This window comes from Notolepis coatsorum (genome assembly GCF_963971535.1).
Source record: "Notolepis coatsorum genome assembly, chromosome: 16".
Taxonomy (NCBI): domain Eukaryota; kingdom Metazoa; phylum Chordata; class Actinopteri; order Aulopiformes; family Paralepididae; genus Notolepis; species Notolepis coatsorum.
The window spans coordinates 8,150,609-8,172,859 of NC_140180.1; the positions used below are offsets into that span (position 1 = coordinate 8,150,609).

The 22,251-nt window shown below is 37.6% G+C and overlaps 1 protein-coding gene across 1 annotated transcript; it reads left to right on the forward strand.

Annotated features, from left to right (window-relative positions):
• The first annotated feature begins 1,773 nt into the window (after positions 1 to 1,773).
• Positions 1,774 to 21,394, forward strand: dcps (decapping enzyme, scavenger). The gene is made up of 6 exons (XM_084331220.1): positions 1,774 to 1,985; positions 3,761 to 3,911; positions 6,464 to 6,609; positions 12,874 to 12,987; positions 17,627 to 17,737; positions 19,574 to 21,394. Exons 1-6 carry the CDS (start codon positions 1,779 to 1,781, stop codon positions 19,841 to 19,843), a joined length of 999 nt encoding a protein of 332 aa, XP_084187346.1. The 5' UTR covers positions 1,774 to 1,778; the 3' UTR covers positions 19,844 to 21,394.
• The last annotated feature ends 857 nt before the right edge of the window (positions 21,395 to 22,251 follow it).

Consider the following 22,251-nt stretch of genomic DNA (forward strand, 5'->3'; position numbering starts at 1 on the left):
TTGGTTTCGGTCACTTACTCACCTCTTGTCTCTTATATTCCCAGTGAGTCCGTTCCTATTTAGTTCTTATTTTTCCAGCATTGCTGAGTATTGTTTTCGGGTTTGCAGTTCGCTTTTGTTTAGTAACCTTTGATACCGTTTGTATTCATTGTTGCTTGCTGACTGCTTAGTAAAAGCCTGTTCACTTCAGTACGTCGTCTCAGTCTCCTCTCTCTATACTCGGGTTACCTGCATTTGGGATCTCCTCTTCAATACCACACCGAAACCATCTCAGTAGGAAAGTTTGATGGTATTTTTATTAAGTACTGAGGGAAAGTTTGGTGTTATTTTATTAAGTACAGAAGGAAAGTTTGATGTTATTTTATTAAGTATCTTAGAAAGGCTTCTAATGTTATTATTTGATTTAGTATGTTGGAAAGGCATCTAATGTTAATTTAATAATTATGTTAGAAAGGTGTCTAATATTTTATTAAAACCAGGAAAGATTCACTGGAGCACTCGGACAGGCCTTTATTTCTGGTGCAAACAAAGACGTTTCAATGTTAGTACATCTTCATCAATTAAGTATGGACAAACTACCTACCTCATACTAGAGTCATATAGTATATACCGCATTATATACATGCTATCATACAGAGCTATATGAGTTATATGCAGGTGTAAGTAGGTATATAGAAGGATTATATGCAGGTATATTCAGACAGGTATTGATATATGCGCATTATGCGGTAAATATAAATATAATAAATATATATGGTATATACAGCACTATTGTACATGCTATACAGAGTTATATGGGTAGACTATAGTATCAATGTACAGTCCCCTCCCCATCATATGTATATACTCTGTCAGGATCTAGGGGTAACAGTACTGTATATTTGAATACCGTTTATGTCACAAACATATCGGTACTAAATACCTATATGTCCCTATGCCATAAATGTCATGTATATTGTGTATGTCATAAATGTCTATATGAATTGAAAATGGGGGACCCTGATGTAAACAAGACAAAAGTCTCTCTGGTCTGCATCCCCTTAACAATTGTGTGTATTGAGCCGTACTGTATTGTACCATTCTGCAATCTGTTAAATAAAGTTTTCATTCATTCATTCATTCATGAGGTCAATTACGTCAAATGTAAATGACTTGATGTAAACAAGACGAAAGTCAATTACGTCAAATGTATATACTTTTTTTTCTGGACTCTTTTCGTATCACAAACAGTACTGTATTTGCAAATCTGGTATGTCATAAATGTATAGATGTAGCAGTACTGTCTATCTGTATGTCATATATGTTACGATGAATTGAAAATGGGGGACCCTGATGTAAACAAGATGAAAGTCTTTCTCCGGTCTGCATACCCTTAACAATTGTATGTATTGAGCTGTACTGTACTGTACCCATTCTGCCATCTGTTAATAAAGTTTTCAATCAATCAATCAATCAGGTCTATTTTAAGAAGTCTAGAGTCAGGGGCAGGATAACTTGTGGTTTTCAAAACATTTATCCAATCTCATACTTGGAAGAATTACTTCTGGGCCAAGGCAAGGAAGGCAAACTCTGAAGCTCTCTGGACCACTTTTAGGCATTTAAATACATGTACTTCATTATCCGTAGTAAAGAAGACGTTTTGATCTCACTCTCTCAATTAAGTGATCCGACAGTAGATGGCGCTAATGCAACATTATTGCATGGCAACCGCCGTCAAAAATAAAAATAAAAAATAGAAGAAAAGTCAACAACAAGAAGAAGTAGAAGAAGAAGAAAACATGTCTGCGTGCAAAGCCAGCGGTGAGAAGAAGAAGCAGGAGATCAATGGAGCGAAGCAGCTCAGTCCTGAAGCGAAGAGGAAGAGACCGGAGCAGGATGAAGAAGGGACAGAGGAGAACAGACAGAAGACAGTCCTGTCAGACTTCAGCTACAGTGCCGTCCTGAGAGAGTCCGCCCGGGAGAAGAACATCTTCCTACGGGGAACGGTCGGTACCATCTAACTTAGGGGGACCCTGATGTAAACAAGACGAAAGTCTTTCTCTGGTCTGCATCCCCTTACAATTGTGTGTATTGATCTGTACTGTATTGTACCCATTCTGCAATCTGTTAATAAAAATGTTCAATCAATCAATTAGCTTAAGTTGTTAGCCGGTGGTTGAGATTCTTTTTTTCCTAGGATGATAAGGAATGTTTAGCTTTAACCACGCCCCCAAACGAATGTGATTGGCCGTGACGAACTGCCGTGGCCTCCGATGTTGCGCTGTGATTGGCTGAGACGCTCTTCACTCTGATCAAACTATTATGGTGCTTGGTTGGTCCTCGTCAACTCGGAAAGTCGGACATTCATGAATGAATGAGAACTTTATTTAACAGATTGCAGAATGGGTACAATACAGTACGGCTCGATACACATAATTGTTAAAGGAAAACTCCAACATTTTGGGAAATTAGCTTATTTGCCATCTACCCTGGAGTTAGACAAGAAGACTCATACCTTTTTCTTCTCTGTGCATGCAGTAGGAGTAGGAAGACGTTGGGAACTAGGCTAATGGAGGAACCTACTTCCAGTGACTGACGCTAAGCTAGGCTAACGGTGTGCGTCTTCCTACTGCATGCACAGAGAAGAAAAAAGGTATCTTCTTGTCTAACTCCAGGGTAGATGCCAAATAAGCTAATTTCCCAAAATGTTGGAGTTTTCCTTTTAAGCGGATGCATTTCAGAGAAAGACTTTTGTCTTGTTTACATCAGGGTCTCCCATTTTCAATTCATAGTGACATTTATAACATACACAACAGACAACATACATGAGTCATGACATGACATCATGACATTTATGGCATAGGGACATACAGGTAGTATCATTCATTCATTCATTCATTCAGGTCGGCCAACATTGAGTGTAATAAGTGAATGTTTCCTGGTCAGTCGTGTGTAATAAGTGAATGTTTCCTGGTCAGTCGTGTGTAATAAGTGAATGTTTCCTGGTCAGTCGTGTGTAATAAGTGAATGTTTCCTGGTCAGTCGTGTGTAATAAAGTGAATGTTTCCTGGCCAGTCGTGTGTAATAAGTGAATGTTTCCTGGTCAGTCGTGTGTAATAAAGTGAATGTTTCCTGGTCAGTAATCCTGGGTAATAAAGTGAATGTTTCCTGGTCAGTCGTGTGTGAATGAATGAATGAATGAATGAATGAAAACTTTATTAACAGATTGCAGAATGGGTACAATACAGTACGGCTCAATACATACAATTGTTAAGGGGATGCAGACCTGAGAAAGACGTTTGTCTTGTTTCCATCAGGGTCCCCCATTTTCAATTCATATAGACATATATGACATACATGACATACAGATAGTCAGTACTGCTACATCTATACATTTATGACATACCAGATTTGCAAATACAGTACTGTTTGTGATACAGAAGGAGTCAAGAAAAGGGAGTATATACATTTGACGTAGAAACTGTACATTGGAGGAGGTTGGGTGGGGGGGGTTGGGTACATTGGGATATTGACAACCATACTGGGTAATTTACATTGGAGGTGGTTGGGGGGGGGGGGCGGGGGGCACACTGTAATAAGTGAATGTTTCCTGGTCAGTCGTGTGTAATAAGTGAATGTTTCCTGGTCAGTCGTGTGTAATAAGTGAATGTTTCCTGGTCAGTCGTGGGTAATAAAGTGAATGTTTCCTGGTCAGTCGTGGGTAATAAAGTGAATGTTTCCTGGTCAGTCGTGGGTAATAAAGTGAATGTTCCCTGGTCAGTTGGCAGAGCAGCAGGCCGTGGTCATCTTGGAGAAGACTCCTATAAGAGAGGAGAACCTGGCTGAGATCTTCGCCTCCTCCAAACTCACACTGCAGATGAAAAATGACATCTACAGCACCTACCAGCTAGAGCTACCACTACATCTTAATGGTACAGTCCTATATGACCCCCCCCCCCCCCCCTGTTCATGTGAATGGTACAGTCCTATATTGGGCAATATTTAAATTCCCCTACTGATGATATTGCTTTCTGAAAAACAATGATAAATTATGTCCAAAGAAGCTGAAAAGACTCATATGTTGCAGCTTTTATTTTGAAAGATTCTTCTGACCGGGCCCTATTCAACCTGGTTCAACTAAGTCGATCAAAAGTCCCATTATCCAGATTCAATTAACCCGATGTTTGAATCCAGGCTTTCCCTGTTCCTCGAACGATGATTCAGTCTTGTTAATTTGAACCAGACTTGATACTCAGGATAATTGCGCGCGGACGCTTCACCTGAAAAGACAGCAGGTGTCGATCGCAGAAATCCTGATTTTCTAACATTGATTGATTGATTGATTGAAAACTTTATTAACAGATTGCAGAAGGGGTACAATACAGTACGGCTCAATAGCCTCGCCGACAAGTTAAATGCATAATCTATAGGCTAATTTTAAGTCCCTCATTACCCCAATCAATCAGATTATATTTCTTTAAATGTGCCTGCTGGCAGTAGGCTTAATGGAATGAATAATCAAATGTGATCTTGCTAGCGAAAATAATTAGTTCAACTCTTTCAGAATAAGTAGACACAAAACAAGCCCAAAGAGTATCTAATTGATATGAATTAATGAATTAATATATTCTTATGAGGATATCTGTACTGTATGTGCTTAGGTATCATGTACTATTATAAATACATGGTTCCCAAAGTTTTCAAGGCGCGACCCCCGAAATAACGTGTCAGAGAGGCTTGGAGGCTAATGGCTATACAGTTTCACTATTAATCAGGTTTTAATCTGTTTTGGACATCATCCATACATGCATTGAATTGATTAACCTTTGGTTTCTATCAGTGACACCAGTCATGTTAATCACCTTCTTGTTCATCATCAGATAACGCTAACAGTGCTTGAACAGATACCGGTACATGTATTTTCTCAAAATGCATTAATCAAAACGTCAAAGCCTTGCAATTGCTCATTCATTTTCTCAAGTCACGTCCACGTCATCAAATCAAACGGCGCATCTCCTCAAACATTTTAATCCCAGTTAGCAGTTACAATATCACAATAACGTGTGAGTGACAGTGATACAATTCAACAATCCACTATTCAGATTTGTCGTAATTCATATCCACAATCCACGCATGAAGACGCTTCAATTTATGCTTGAATGAAACACAATCCGGGCACAGATACATCCACAGCCGAGAATATGAAACTAATCAGAGCCAAACGCCCGGTTTCATTCATTAAAAACATCCCAGCGGGATTCACATTTGCAATGCTCCAACGTTATTAAAATAACCACATAGTGTGTATATCGCACCTCGCGAGCGCCGTATATATGACGTGCATTATTTAGGACAAAGTAAATGTATTATCAGCATTTTAGGAATATTATTTTACATTTCAAAAGCCCCCTCTAGAAAAACGAAGCACAAAAACATAATTCAGAATGGTATAATGGGATCTAGACTGTGAGGATTTCAGGAAGCGAGCTGGCATTTCTTTGCGAGGGCGTGGCCATGGTTTATCCAGCTAACTGAACTAAACCCTGCCCTCGACCAGGTTCAAACTTTTTGATCTGTTGCCAATGCCATAGGGATTTAGAAAATCGCACGTCGGGGAAGCGTGTATGCCTTCGACGACGGAACTGCGTTTCCGCGTTCGAGTTTTGCGCTCTGATTGGCCAGGTCATGTGACATGTGCGCCAATCGTGGGACAGCAAGTTCTGCGCCTATTTCCGGGTCTAACAGCCTGCAAACTACCTGGCGTTCTATCGCCATGCTCTAAGACAAACTCTAACCTTAACCAACTTCGAACGAGCGCCTAAGCTTAACCAGTGTAGAAACTTGCGTTCCCACGATTGGGCGTACATGTCACATGACCAGAATTGACCTGGCCAATCAGAGACGCGGAAACGCAGTTCTGTTGTGGAAGGCATTCAGGCGTCGGGGAACGGAAAGGTCTGGCTTAAGTCAAGTTATCCTGAAAATGATCCGGCTAACTCAGTTAGCCAGGTACGAGGAACAGGGCCCAGGCTACCTTACTGCCTGTTTTGAATACCATTTCTGATATTTATTTATTTATATATTGATTGATTGATATTTTGTATTTTTGTGTCTTACATACAGATGTATGCCCAGCCCATATGGGCTTACAAGACACATAAACAATAAGTATATAGCATACTTAACAATAAGTATATAGACCAAGAAAACAAAATAAAACGTAACAAGCTGTAAACAATGTACTTAAAAGAAACGAGAGGAATTCATATGAAATGATATAGGATATAATGTGTTTTGTCTCAAGTGCCATGCTTTCCTCCACAAAAAAAAAACTCAACATACAACTCTCATACAAATAAATATATAAAATATTTTAAGAAAATAAATATGTTTTTGCGCTACTGTGTTGTGTCTTGCAGCGCTATGTCTGCATCCATCCAAAATAATAACCTGTGTGTGTGTGTGCATATATATATATATATAGAGCTCAAGGCGACAGTGGTGTGTCCAGCCACAGAGAAACACATTAAGAAGTACGAGCGTCAGGAGAGCTTCCTGATGGAGGAGACGCCTCTGGACTACAAGACCATCACCCTGCCCCACCTGGAGAGCAACACCTTCAGCCTGCAGGTACACACACACACGCACACACACACACCACCCTGCCTCACATCCAGAGCCATGGCTTCAGCCTGCAGGTACACACACACACACACACACACACACCACCCTGCCTCACATCCAGAGCCATGGCTTCAGCCTGCAGGTACACACACACACACACACACACACACCACCCTGCCTCACATCCAGAGCCATGGCTTCAGCCTGCAGGTACACACACACACACACGCACGCACACACACACACTTGATGACGGTTTCTAAGTTTGGTTTCTAATGGTAGAAGTACTTGATAATTGAAGTTAACAGAGATTTGGTATAGCAAAACTATATAAAAACATCGGTTTACAAACTCTCTCACAATGCATGCAGTACAATCCAAGTCTCGTTTATCTAGTCGTATGCTCAGTGCTTCACAAACGCATGCATTTTCACTAAAACCTTCGCTATCGAAAACATGTTTGGTTCAATGCTGCAGGTATTATTGTAACTACCAGATGGTTTAATGTAACAGGTATTAATGTAACTACCAGATGGTTTAATGTAACAGGTATTAATGTAACTACCTGATGGTTTAATGTAACAGGTATTAATATAACTACCAGATGGTTTAATGTAACGGGTATTAATATAACTACCAGATGGTTTAATATAACAGGTATTAATATAACTACCTGATGGTTTAATGTAACAGGTATTAATATAACTACCAGATGGTTTAAGTAACAGGTATTAATGTAACTACCAGATGGTTAAAGTAACAGGTATTAATATAACTACCAGATGGTTTAATGTAACAGGTATTAATATAACTACCAGATGGTTTAAGTAACAGGTATTAATATAACTACCAGATGGTTTAAGTAACAGGTATTAATATAACTACCAGATGGTTTAATGTAACAGGTATTAATATAACTACCAGATGGTTAAAGTAACAGGTATTAATATAACTACCAGATGGTTTAATGTAACAGGTATTAATATAACTACCAGATGGTTTAAGTAACAGGTATTAATATAACTACCAGATGGTTAAAGTAACAGGTATTAATATAACTACCAGATGGTTTAAGTAACAGGTATTAATATAACTACCAGATGGTTTAAGTAACAGGTATTAATATAACTACCAGATGGTTAAAGTAACAGGTATTAATATAACTACCAGATGGTTAAAGTAACAGGTATTAATATAACTACCAGATGGTTAAAGTAACGGGTATTAATATAACTACCAGATGGTTAAAGTAACAGGTATTAATATAACTACCAGATGGTTAAAGTAACAGGTATTAATATAACTACCAGATGGTTAAAGTAACGGGTATTAATATAACTACCAGATGGTTAAAGTAACAGGTATTAATATAACTACCAGATGGTTAAAGTAACAGGTATTAATATAACTACCAGATGGTTAAAGTAACAGGTATTAATATAACTACCAGATGGTTAAAGTAACGGGTATTAATATAACTACCAGATGGTTAAAGTAACAGGTATTAATATAACTACCAGATGGTTAAAGTAACAGGTATTAATGTAACTACCAGATGGTTTAATGTAACAGGTATTAATATAACTACCAGATGGTTTAATGTAACAGGTATTAATATAACTACCAGATGGTTTAATGTAACAGGTATTAATATAACTACCAGATGGTTTAATGTAACAGGTATTAATGTAACTACCAGATGGTTTAATGTAACAGGTATTAATATAACTACCAGATGGTTTAATGTAACAGGTATTAATATAACTACCAGATGGTTTAATGTAACAGGTATTAATATAACTACCAGATGGTTTAATGTAACAGGTATTAATGTAACTACCAGATGGTTTAATGTAACAGGTATTAATATAACTACCTGATGGTTTAATGTAACAGGTATTAATATAACTACCAGATGGTTTAATGTAACGGGTATTAATATAACTACCAGATGGTTTAATATAACAGGTATTAATATAACTACCAGATGGTTTAATGTAACGGGTATTAATATAACTACCAGATGGTTTAATATAACAGGTATTAATATAACTACCAGATGGTTTAATGTAACAGGTATTAATATAACTACCAGATGGTTTAATGTAACAGGTATTAATATAACTACCTGATGGTTTAATATAACAAGTATTAATATAACTACCAGATGGTTTAATATAACAGGTATTAATATAACTACCAGATGGTTTAATGTAACAGGTATTAATATAACTACCAGATGGTTTAATATAACAGGTATTAATGTAACTACCAGATGGTTAAAGTAACAGGTATTAATATAACTACCAGATGGTTTAATGTAACAGGTATTAATATAACTACCAGATGGTTAAAGTAACAGGTATTAATATAACTACCAGATGGTTTAATATAACAGGTTTTAATATAACTACCAGATGGTTTAATGTAACAGGTATTAATATAACTACCAGATGGTTTAATGTAACAGGTATTAATATAACTACCAGATGGTTTAATATAACAGGTATTAATATAACTACCAGATGGTTTAATGTAACAGGTATTAATATAACTACCAGATGGTTTAATGTAACAGGTATTAATGTAACTACCAGATGGTTTAATGTAACAGGTATTAATATAACTACCTGATGGTTTAATGTAACAGGTATTAATGTAACTACCAGATGGTTAAAGTAACAGGTATTAATGTAACTACCAGATGGTTAAAGTAACAGGTATTAATGTAACTACCAGATGGTTTAAGTAACAGGTATTAATGTAACTACCAGATGGTTAAAGTAACAGGTATTAATGTAACTACCAGATGGTTAATGTAACAGGTATTAATATAACTACCAGATGGTTTAATGTAACAGGTATTAATAGAACTACCTGATGGTTTAATGTAACATGTATTAATATAACTACCAGATGGTTTAAGTAACAGGTATTAATATAACTACCAGATGGTTTAAGTAACAGGTATTAATATAACTACCAGATGGTTTAAGTAACAGGTATTAATGTAACTACCAGATGGTTTAATGTAACAGGTATTAATATAACTACCAGATGGTTAAAGTAACAGGTATTAATATAACTACCAGATGGTTAAAGTAACAGGTATTAATATAACTACCAGATGGTTTAATGTAACAGGTATTAATATAACTACCAGATGGTTTAAAGTAACAGGTATTAATATAACTACCAGATGGTTAAAGTAACAGGTATTTATGTAACTACCAGATGGTTAAAGTAACAGGTATTAATATAACTACCAGATGGTTTAATGTAACAGGTATTAATGTAACTACCAGATGGTTTAATGTAACAGGTATTAATGTAACTACCAGATGGTTTAATATAACGGGTATTAATATAACTACCAGATGGTTTAATATAACGGGTATTAATATAACTACCAGATGGTTTAATATAACGGATATTAATAGAACTACCAGATGGTTTAATATAACGGGTATTAATATAACTACCAGATGGTTTAATGTAACAGGTATTAATATAACTACCAGATGGTTTAAAGTAACAGGTATTAATATAACTACCAGATGGTTAAAGTAACAGGTATTAATATAACTACCAGATGGTTTAATGTAACAGGTATTAATATAACTACCAGATGGTTTAATATAACAGGTATTAATATAACTACCAGATGGTTTAATATAACAGGTATTAATATAACTACCAGATGGTTTAATGTAACAGGTATTAATATAACTACCAGATGGTTTAATATAACAGGTATTAATATAACTACCAGATGGTTTAATGTAACAGGTATTAATATAACTACCAGATGGTTTAATATAACAGGTATTAATATAACTACCAGATGGTTTAATGTAACAGGTATTAATATAACTACCAGATGGTTTAATATAACAGGTATTAATATAACTACCAGATGGTTTAATGTAACAGGTATTAATATAACTACCAGATGGTTTAATATAACAGGTATTAATATAACTACCAGATGGTTTAATGTAACAGGTATTAATATAACTACCAGATGGTTTAATGTAACAGGTATTAATATAACTACCAGATGGTTTAATGTAACAGGTATTAATATAACTACCAGATGGTTTAATATAACAGGTATTAATATAACTACCAGATGGTTTAAAGTAACAGGTATTAATATAACTACCAGATGGTTAAAGTAACAGGTATTAATGTAACTACCAGATGGTTTAATGTAACAGGTATTAATATAACTACCAGATGGTTTAATGTAACAGGTATTAATATAACTACCAGATGGTTTAATGTAACAGGTATTAATGTAACTACCAGATGGTTTAATGTAACAGGTATTAATATAACTACCAGATGGTTTAATATAACAGGTATTAATATAACTACCAGATGGTTTAATATAACAGGTATTAATATAACTACCAGATGGTTTAATGTAACAGGTATTAATATAACTACCAGATGGTTTAATGTAACAGGTATTAATATAACTACCAGATGGTTTAATGTAACAGGTATTAATATAACTACCAGATGGTTTAAGTAACAGGTATTAATATAACTACCAGATGGTTTAATATAACAGGTATTAATATAACTACCAGATGGTTTAATATAACGGGTATTAATATAACTACCAGATGGTTTAATATAACAGGTATTAATGTAACTACCAGATGGTTTAATATAACAGGTATTAATGTAGCTACCTGATAGTTTAATATAACAGGTATTAATATAACTACCAGATGGTTTAAGTAACAGGTATTAATATAACTACCAGATGGTTTAAGTAACAGGTATTAATATAACTACCAGATGGTTTAAGTAACAGGTATTAATATAACTACCAGATGGTTTAATGTAACAGGTATTAATATAACTACCAGATGGTTAAAGTAACAGGTATTAATATAACTACCAGATGGTTTAAGTAACAGGTATTAATATAACTACCAGATGGTTAAAGTAACAGGTATTAATATAACTACCAGATGGTTTAAGTAACAGGTATTAATATAACTACCAGATGGTTAAAGTAACGGGTATTAATATAACTACCAGATGGTTAAAGTAACAGGTATTAATATAACTACCAGATGGTTAAAGTAACAGGTATTAATATAACTACCAGATGGTTTAATGTAACAGGTATTAATATAACTACCAGATGGTTTAATGTAACAGGTATTAATATAACTACCAGATGGTTTAATATAACAGGTATTAATGTAACTACCAGATGGTTTAATGTAACAGGTATTAATATAACTACCAGATGGTTTAATATAACAGGGATTAATATAACTACCTGGTGGTTTAATAACGGGTATTAATGTAACTACCAGATGGTTTAATGTAACAGGTATTAATATAACTACCAGATGGTTAAAGTAACAGGTATTAATATAACTACCAGATGGTTAAAGTAACAGGTATTAATATAACTACCAGATGGTTTAAGTAACAGGTATTAATGTAACTACCAGATGGTTTAATGTAACAGGTATTAATATAACTACCAGATGGTTTAAGTAACAGGTATTAATATAACTACCAGATGGTTTAATGTAACAGGTATTAATATAACTACCAGATGGTTAAAGTAACAGGTATTAATATAACTACCAGATGGTTTAAGTAACAGGTATTAATATAACTACCAGATGGTTTAATATAACAGGTATTAATATAACTACCAGATGGTTTAAGTAACAGGTATTAATATAACTACCAGATGGTTAAAGTAACGGGTATTAATATAACTACCAGATGGTTAAAGTAACAGGTATTAATATAACTACCAGATGGTTTAAGTAACAGGTATTAATATAACTACCAGATGGTTTAAGTAACAGGTATTAATATAACTACCAGATGGTTTAATGTAACAGGTATTAATATAACTACCAGATGGTTTAATGTAACAGGTATTAATATAACTACCAGATGGTTTAATGTAACAGGTATTAATATAACTACCAGATGGTTTAATATAACAGGTATTAATGTAACTACCAGATGGTTTAATGTAACAGGTATTAATATAACTACCAGATGGTTTAATATAACAGGGATTAATATAACTACCTGGTGGTTTAATAACGGGTATTAATATGGTTTAATAACAGGTATTAATATGGTTTAATAACGGGTATTAATATGGTTTATTAACGGGTATTAATATGGTTTAATAACGGGTATTAATATGGTTTAATAACTGGTATTAATATAACTGTTTAATAACAGGTATATTAATGTAACTCTGTCCCCCAGTGGGTCTATAACATCCTGGACAAGACGGCGGAGGCAGATCGCATCGTCTTCGAGGATCCAGATGAGGACGTGGGTTTTGTTCTCCTGCCAGACTTCAAATGGGACCAAAAACAGGTTGGCATCTGATGTTAACCCTAGAACCTTAGATGTTATTAACTTGACTGCATGCTTACCAACTGTTCGCCTGTTTTACTGCAACACTACTATCACCGACATCTAAGAAGGGAGATCCCCCCCTTGAACGGCCCTTCTAAGGTTTCTCTCCTCCACACTGCCTGTGGTGCATTTTTTCCTATCGCTAGGTTTTAGTGAGTTTTTCCTTACCTTCGCGTGTCTGGGAGTGTTGCATTTATTTATTTTACATTTTTGGGACTTTATGGTGTTTTTGTTTAGTTCTTGATTTATTGTGATGTTTCTTCTTGACTTGTTTAAAGAAGACGTGTCCGGCCCATCGGGACATTAACGTGTGTTGTTGTCGGGCCTTACAAATAAATGTGATTTGATTTGATTAATGTGTCTATTATTAATAGATGACCTGTAGATGTTACTAACCTGTCTGTTCTCCGGGTAGATGATCTGTAGATGTTACTAACCTGTCTGTTCTCCGGGTAGATGACCTGTAGATGTTACTAACCTGTCTGTTCTCCAGGTAGATGACCTGTAGATGTTACTAACCTGTCTGTTCTCCAGGTAGATGACCTGTAGATGTTACTAACCTGTCTGTTCTCCAGGTAGATGACCTGTAGATGTTACTAACCTGTCTGTTCTCCGGGTAGATGACCTGTAGATGTTACTAACCTGTCTGTTCTCCAGGTAGATGACCTGTAGATGTTACTAACCTGTCTGTTCTCCGGGTAGATGACCTGTAGATGACCTGTAGATGTTACTAACCTGTCTGTTCTCCAGGTAGATGACCTGTAGATGTTACTAACCTGTCTGTTCTGCAGGTAGATGACCTGTAGATGTTACTAACCTGTCTGTTCTCCAGGTAGATGACCTGTAGATGTTACTAACCTGTCTGTTCTCCGGGTAGATGACCTGTAGATGTTACTAACCTGTCTGTTCTCCAGGTAGATGACCTGTAGATGTTACTAACCTGTCTGTTCTCCGGGTAGATGACCTGTAGATGTTACTAACCTGTCTGTTCTCCAGGTAGATGACCTGTAGATGTTACTAACCTGTCTGTTCTCCAGGTAGATGACCTGTAGATGTTACTAACCTGTCTGTTCTGCAGGTAGATGACCTGTAGATGTTACTAACCTGTCTGTTCTCCAGGTAGATGACCTGTAGATGTTACTAACCTGTCTGTTCTCCAGGTAGATGACCTGTAGATGTTACTAACCTGTCTGTTCTCCAGGTAGATGACCTGTAGATGTTACTAACCTGTCTGTTCTCCAGGTAGATGACCTGTAGATGTTACTAACCTGTCTGTTCTCCAGGTAGATGACCTGTAGATGTTACTAACCTGTCTGTTCTCCAGGTAGATGACCTGTAGATGTTATTAACCTGTCTGTTCTGCAGGTAGATGACCTGTAGATGTTACTAACCTGTCTGTTCTCCAGGTAGATGACCTGTAGATGTTACTAACCTGTCTGTTCTCCAGGTAGATGACCTGTAGATGACCTGTAGATGTTACTAACCTGTCTGTTCTGCAGGTAGATGACCTGTAGATGACCTGTAGATGTTATTAACCTGTCTGTTCTGCAGGTAGATGACCTGTAGATGTTATTAACCTGTCTGTTCTCCAGGTAGATGACCTGTAGATGTTACTAACCTGTCTGTTCTCCAGGTAGATGACCTGTAGATGTTATTAACCTGTCTGTTCTCCAGGTAGATGACCTGTAGATGACCTGTAGATGTTACTAACCTGTCTGTTCTGCAGGTAGATGACCTGTAGATGACCTGTAGATGTTATTAACCTGTCTGTTCTCCAGGTAGATGACCTGTAGATGACCTGTAGATGTTACTAACCTGTCTGTTCTGCAGGTAGATGACCTGTAGATGACCTGTAGATGTTATTAACCTGTCTGTTCTGCAGGTAGATGACCTGTAGATGTTATTAACCTGTCTGTTCTCCAGGTAGATGACCTGTAGATGTTACTAACCTGTCTGTTCTCCAGGTAGATGACCTGTAGATGTTATTAACCTGTCTGTTCTCCAGGTAGATGACCTGTAGATGTTACTAACCTGTCTGTTCTCCAGGTAGATGACCTGTAGATGTTACTAACCTGTCTGTTCTGCAGGTAGATGACCTGTAGATGTTACTAACCTGTCTGTTCTCCAGGTAGATGACCTGTAGATGTTACTAACCTGTCTGTTCTCCAGGTAGATGATCTGTAGATGTTATTAACCTGTCTGTTCTGCAGGTAGATGACCTGTAGATGTTACTAACCTGTCTGTTCTGCAGGTAGATGACCTGTAGATGTTACTAACCTGTCTGTTCTCCAGGTAGATGACCTGTAGATGTTACTAACCTGTCTGTTCTGCAGGTAGATGACCTGTAGATGTTACTAACCTGTCTGTTCTCCAGGTAGATGACCTGTAGATGACCTGTAGATGTTACTAACCTGTCTGTTCTCCAGGTAGATGACCTGTAGATGTTACTAACCTGTCTGTTCTGCAGGTAGATGACCTGTAGATGTTACTAACCTGTCTGTTCTCCAGGTAGATGACCTGTAGATGTTACTAACCTGTCTGTTCTGCAGGTAGATGACCTGTAGATGTTACTAACCTGTCTGTTCTCCGGGTAGATGACCTGTAGATGTTACTAACCTGTCTGTTCTCCAGGTAGATGACCTGTAGATGTTACTAACCTGTCTGTTCTCCAGGTAGATGACCTGTAGATGTTACTAACCTGTCTGTTCTCCAGGTAGATGACCTGTAGATGTTACTAACCTGTCTGTTCTCCAGGTAGATGACCTGTAGATGTTACTAACCTGTCTGTTCTGCAGGTAGATGACCTGTAGATGTTACTAACCTGTCTGTTCTGCAGGTAGATGACCTGTAGATGTTATTAACCTGTCTGTTCTCCAGGTAGATGACCTGTAGATGTTACTAACCTGTCTGTTCTGCAGGTAGATGACCTGTAGATGTTACTAACCTGTCTGTTCTGCAGGTAGATGACCTGTAGATGACCTGTAGATGTTACTAACCTGTCTGTTCTCCAGGTAGATGACCTGTAGATGTTACTAACCTGTCTGTTCTCCAGGTAGATGACCTGTAGATGTTATTAACCTGTCTGTTCTCCAGGTAGATGACCTGTAGATGTTACTAACCTGTCTGTTCTCCAGGTAGATGACCTGTAGATGTTACTAACCTGTCTGTTCTGCAGGTAGATGACCTGTAGATGTTATTAACCTGTCTGTTCTCCAGGTAGATGACCTGTAGATGTTATTAACCTGTCTGTTCTGCAGGTAGATGACCTGTAGATGTTATTAACCTGTCTGTTCTCCAGGTAGATGACCTGTAGATGTTATTAACCTGTCTGTTCTCCAGGTAGATGACCTGTAGATGACCTGTAGATGTTATTAACCTGTCTGTTCTCCAGGTAGATGACCTGTAGATGTTACTAACCTGTCTGTTCTGCAGGTAGATGACCTGTAGATGTTACTAACCTGTCTGTTCTGCAGGTAGATGACCTGTAGATGTTACTAACCTGTCTGTTCTGCAGGTAGATGACCTGTAGATGTTACTAACCTGTCTGTTCTCCAGGTAGATGACCTGTAGATGTTACTAACCTGTCTGTTCTCCAGGTAGATGACCTGTAGATGTTACTAACCTGTCTGTTCTCCAGGTAGATGACCTGTAGATGTTACTAACCTGTCTGTTCTCCAGGTAGATGACCTGTAGATGTTACTAACCTGTCTGTTCTCCAGGTAGATGACCTGTAGATGTTACTAACCTGTCTGTTCTCCAGGTAGATGACCTGTAGATGTTACTAACCTGTCTGTTCTCCAGGTAGATGACCTGTAGATGTTACTAACCTGTCTGTTCTGCAGGTAGATGACCTGTAGATGTTACTAACCTGTCTGTTCTGCAGGTAGATGACCTGTAGATGTTACTAACCTGTCTGTTCTGCAGGTAGATGACCTGTAGATGTTATTAACCTGTCTGTTCTGCAGGTAGATGACCTGTAGATGACCTGTAGATGACCTGTAGATGTTATTAACCTGTCTGTTCTCCAGGTAGATGACCTGTAGATGACCTGTAGATGTTATTAACCTGTCTGTTCTCCAGGTAGATGACCTGTAGATGTTACTAACCTGTCTGTTCTCCGGGTAGATGACCTGTAGATGTTACTAACCTGTCTGTTCTGCAGGTAGATGACCTGTAGATGTTACTAACCTGTCTGTTCTGCAGGTAGATGACCTGTAGATGTTACTAACCTGTCTGTTCTGCAGGTAGATGACCTGTAGATGTTACTAACCTGTCTGTTCTGCAGGTAGATGACCTGTAGATGACCTGTAGATGACCTGTAGATGTTATTAACCTGTCTGTTCTCCAGGTAGATGACCTGTAGATGACCTGTAGATGTTATTAACCTGTCTGTTCTCCAGGTAGATGACCTGTAGATGTTACTAACCTGTCTGTTCTCCAGGTAGATGACCTGTAGATGACCTGTAGATGTTATTAACCTGTCTGTTCTCCAGGTAGATGACCTGTAGATGACCTGTAGATGTTATTAACCTGTCTGTTCTCCAGGTAGATGACCTGTAGATGACCTGTAGATGTTATTAACCTGTCTGTTCTCCAGGTAGATGACCTGTACCTCATCGCCATTGTCCATCAGAAGAACATCAGGAGTCTGAGAGATCTCAGATCAGAACATCTTCCTCTACTGAAGAACATACGCACCAAGGGCCAGGTGACACGAGCTGCACCACAACATCTAACATACGCACCAAGGGCCAGGTGACACGAGCTGCACCACAACATCTAACATACGCACCAAGGGCCAGGTGACACGAGCTGCACCACAACATCTAACATACGCACCAAGGGCCAGGTGACACGAGCTGCAGAACATACACACCAAGGGCCAGGTGACACGAGCTGCACCACAACATCTAACATACGCACCAAGGGCCAGGTGACACGAGCTGCAGAACATACACACCAAGGGCCAGGTGACACGAGCTGCACCACAACATCTGATGTATATGTCATCTGTAATCTGATGTATCTTTCTGTCTGTAATCTGATGTATATGTCATCTGTAATCTGGTGTATCTTTCTGTCTGTAATCTGATGTATATGTCATCTGTAATCTGGTGTATCTTTCTGTCTGTAATCTGATGTATATTTCATCTGTAATCTGATGTATCTTTCTGTCTGTAATCTGATGTATATTTCTGTCTGTAATCTGATGTATCTTTCTGTCTGTAATCAGATTTATATTTCCATCTGTAATCTGGTGTATCTTTCTGTCTGTAATCTGATGTATATTTCATCTGTAATCTGATGTATCTTTCTGTCTGTAATCTGATGTATATTTCATCTGTAATCTGATGTATATTTCATCTGTAATCTGATGTATATTTCTGTCTGTAATCTGATGTATCTTTCTGTCTGTAATCTGATGTATATTTCTGTCTGTAATCTGATGTATATTTCATCTGTAATCTGATGTATCTTTCTGTCTGTAATCTGATGTATATTTCATCTGTAATCTGATGTATATGTCATCTGTAATCTGATGTATCTTTCTGTCTGTAATCAGATTTATATTTCCATCTGTAATCTGATGTATCTTTCTGTCTGTAATCTGATTTATATTTCATCTGAAATCTGGTGTATATTTCATCTGTAATCTGATGTATATTTCTGTCTGTAATCTGATGTAGATTTCTGTCTGTAATCTGATGTATATTTCATCTGTAATCTGATGTATATTTCATCTGTAATCTGATGTATATTTCTGTCTCTAATCTGATGTATATTTCATCTGTAATCTGACGTATATTTCATCTGTAATCTGATGTATATTTCATCTGTAATCTGATGTATATTTCATCTGTAATCTGATGTATATTTCATCTGTAATCTGATGTATATTTCATCTGTAATCTGATGTATATTTCATCTGTAATCTGATGTATATTTCCGTCTGTAATCTGATGTATATTTCATCTGTAATCTGATGTATCTTTCTGTCTGTAATCTGATTTATATTTCATCTGAAATCTGATGTATATTTCTGTCTCTAATCTGATGTATATTTCATCTGTAATCTGATGTATATTTCTGTCTCTAATCTGATGTATATTTCATCTGTAATCTGACGTATATTTCATCTGTAATCTGATGTATATTTCATCTGTAATCTGATGTATATTTCCGTCTGTAATCTGATGTATATTTCATCTGAAATCTGATGTATATTTCATCTGAAATCTGATGTATATTTCTGTCTGTAATCTGATTTATATTTCCATCTCTAATCTGATGTATATTTCATCTGTAATCTGATGTATGTTTCCATCTCTGATCTGATGTATATTTCCATCTCTAATCTGGTGTGTGTGTGTGTATGTGTGTGTGTGTGTGTGTGTGTGTGTGTGTGTGTGTGTGTGTGTGTATATATATATGTGTGTGTGTGTGTGTGTGTGTGTGTATATATATGTGTGTGTGTGTGTGTGTGTGTGTGTGTGTGTGTGTGTGTGTGTGTGTGTGTGTATATATGTGTGTGTGTGTGGTGCAGGAGACCATCCTGCAGCGTTATGGTTTCCCGGCCAACAGGCTGAGGGTCTACCTGCACTACCAGCCGTCCTACTACCACCTGCACGTCCACTTCACGGCGCTGGGCTACGAGGCGCCCGGCTGTGGCGTGGAGCGCGCCCACCTCCTGTCCGACGTCATCCAGAACGTCGAGTCGGACCCGCGGTTCTACACCAAGCGCTCGCTCTACTTCCCCCTGAGGGCCGAGGACCCGCTGCTCTGCAAGTTCCGCGAAGCTGGGAGACTAGTGTGAACTTCCTGTCGGGGGGCCAGGGGGTCGTCTTCAAGTAGTCGTTGTTTGTTTTTTTGTTTAAAGGGGAACTATTTTACTATTTCTTTCACTATTTGGGCACTTTTACACAATTCCTGTGAGTCTATGGAACACCTCTGTAATTTTTTTTTTTTTTTATTCATTGTTTTGTATTTCTAATCAAGTCCTCAAAAACAGCATTTTTCTACCTCAAGATCTTAAGCCGTTTTGAGGCTGGGCTCCAACCGCTGTGTGCAGCTCATCATGAGCCTGATGCCACACAGCCACATTATCATGCAGCTGTGTCTCTCTGACATCACAAATCATCACATTATCAAATGACTCAGTTCAGTGAGGGTGAATATTGTGAGAGGGGAATTGGAAGAATGCGCCAATATGAGAATTAGAGACATAGATCATATTAATATAGGTTCATATAGCTAGGAAACAATGCTAAACACTGAAAAAGGCCATTTATAAGATAGTTCCCCTTTAACCTTTATTTACCCAGGGTAGGTTCGCTGAGCACAGATGCTCTTTTTCAGCTACGCCCTGCTTCACATTCACACAGTTCCATTCACACCTGGGAGCCGCCGCCCAGTACAACCACAGTCTGACACCGTTGGCCACTGAGCAACTCCACTGGAGCAGTTGGGGGTGCCTTGCTCAAGGGCACTTCAGCGGTTGGTGTTCCTGCCGGTCCCGGGGACCTTCCGGTCACAAACCCGCTTCTCTAACCTGTGTCCGTGTTTACGTGACGTTCAGGTTTAGTTCAAGTTTTGTTTTATTTGTCACATATAAGGTACATGTACTACATCACAGTGAAATGCTTGTTTCTGTATGAGCCTCCTGAGATTGTGCTTCATACAATAAAAAGAATAAACACCAAACACTATAATATACATAACTAAAGTACAAAATGCAAAAAAAATAATCTAAAGGTGTCAAAAAGCCTCTGAAGGCTTGACTCAGGTTTTCTACTGGTTCAATAAGATTTGAAGAAGTAATTTCAATGCATCCTAAAGGAACCCTAAGGTGCTATGACCCAACCCTAGGACCCTAAGACCTGGCAGCGGTCGTATGTAACCTTCACATTTACACACCAGACAGTTTTCAACATTTTAATAAACAATAATGTAGCAAAGAGGAGACGAGGTTGAATGTCTCTCTGTGAACTAAAATGCACGTTAAAATGAAATCATGAAGGTACTTATTTGCCCCCTGGGGGTCACTGAGAGATCAGTTTCATGTCAGGAACCCTCAAATGGATCCATACTGATGAGATTTAGTCCCGGAGTCGGATAGGATTTGTGTAGTTGGATATGATTTCTGTCATCTGGCTAAACTCTAGTCCATTAAATGATACCAGCAGTTCAATTAATCTGTTCCTCACTTTAGCTGGAGACTCCCTCAAGATCACTAGATGCACTGGCCCTCTGTTCTGTTGTCATGCAGGTTTTGTTGTTGTTGTTGTTGTTTGACTGTTTTTGATAAGAATTTTCTACATTTGATCTTTTGAGTCTGTATGACTGAAATAAAAAAGTTTTGTTTTTACTCCAAAGTGTCTGTTTCAGATTGACTTCCTGTTTGGTCAGAAACCCCATGTGAGCCAAATCATTCAGAATACTGATTGTACATCATACATACTGGTAGTACTGATTCTAAGAAATACCCAATGACTTGTAGTAGGAGTCATATTAATATTGGTAGTAGTAGTAATAATAATTTTAGTAGTACTAATAGTGGTGGTGGTAGTAGTAGTAGTAGTAATAGTTGTCAGTGTTGGTCAAGTTACTTTCAAAATGTAATATACTTATATATTATAGTTTAATTTATTAAGTAATGAGGTACATTACAATATTACTGTTTTTTTTGTTACAATATTACAAGTTTTGTGTTACTTTGTGAAGAGACCCTCCAAAGATATGCTTGTCTTTTAAAAATGTTTTATTATTATTATTTGTTTGACTAAATCTCTGGAGTATAGAAACATGCATGGCTGAAAGCGCTACAGAAGTAATCATCAGGGACCAAAATCACAGGAGCTCTGCAATAAAAATAAATATAAAGATTCTCCCGGGGGTCCAGGTGAATGAGCTCCTGCAGTTCATTCCACAGCAGAGGTGCAAAGCGGGAAGTATTTTCCAGCGAGTGGGACCTGTTTCAGTTGAAGCAGGTGAAACAGCTAAATGTAAATAAAGTAAAGTGCAATAATAGAATGGGTACCAATAACGTTAGGTTATGACTATAACCAAGTTCTGTTAGTTAGGGGCGATGCTTGGCTTCGCCTTCTGCACTATCTCGCGTACGTGCACGCGTACTGAATAAACCACAAATGTACCTCTAATACCAGTATTAGTCTGACCACACCCCTCATCAGCTTACCTTCATAAGCAGGTGTGTGGTCACCT

Excerpts from the sequence above, each read along its gene's own strand:
- dcps (XM_084331220.1), top strand. The coding sequence starts at position 1,779 with ATGTCTGCGTGCAAAGCCAGCGGTGAGAAGAAGAAGCAGGAGATCAAT. Across the intron at positions 3,912-6,463 it reads GCTACCACTACATCTTAATG|AGCTCAAGGCGACAGTGGTG; the intron begins GTACAGTCCTAT and ends ATATATATATAG. Across the intron at positions 17,738-19,573 it reads ACATACGCACCAAGGGCCAG|GAGACCATCCTGCAGCGTTA; the intron begins GTGACACGAGCT and ends TGTGTGGTGCAG.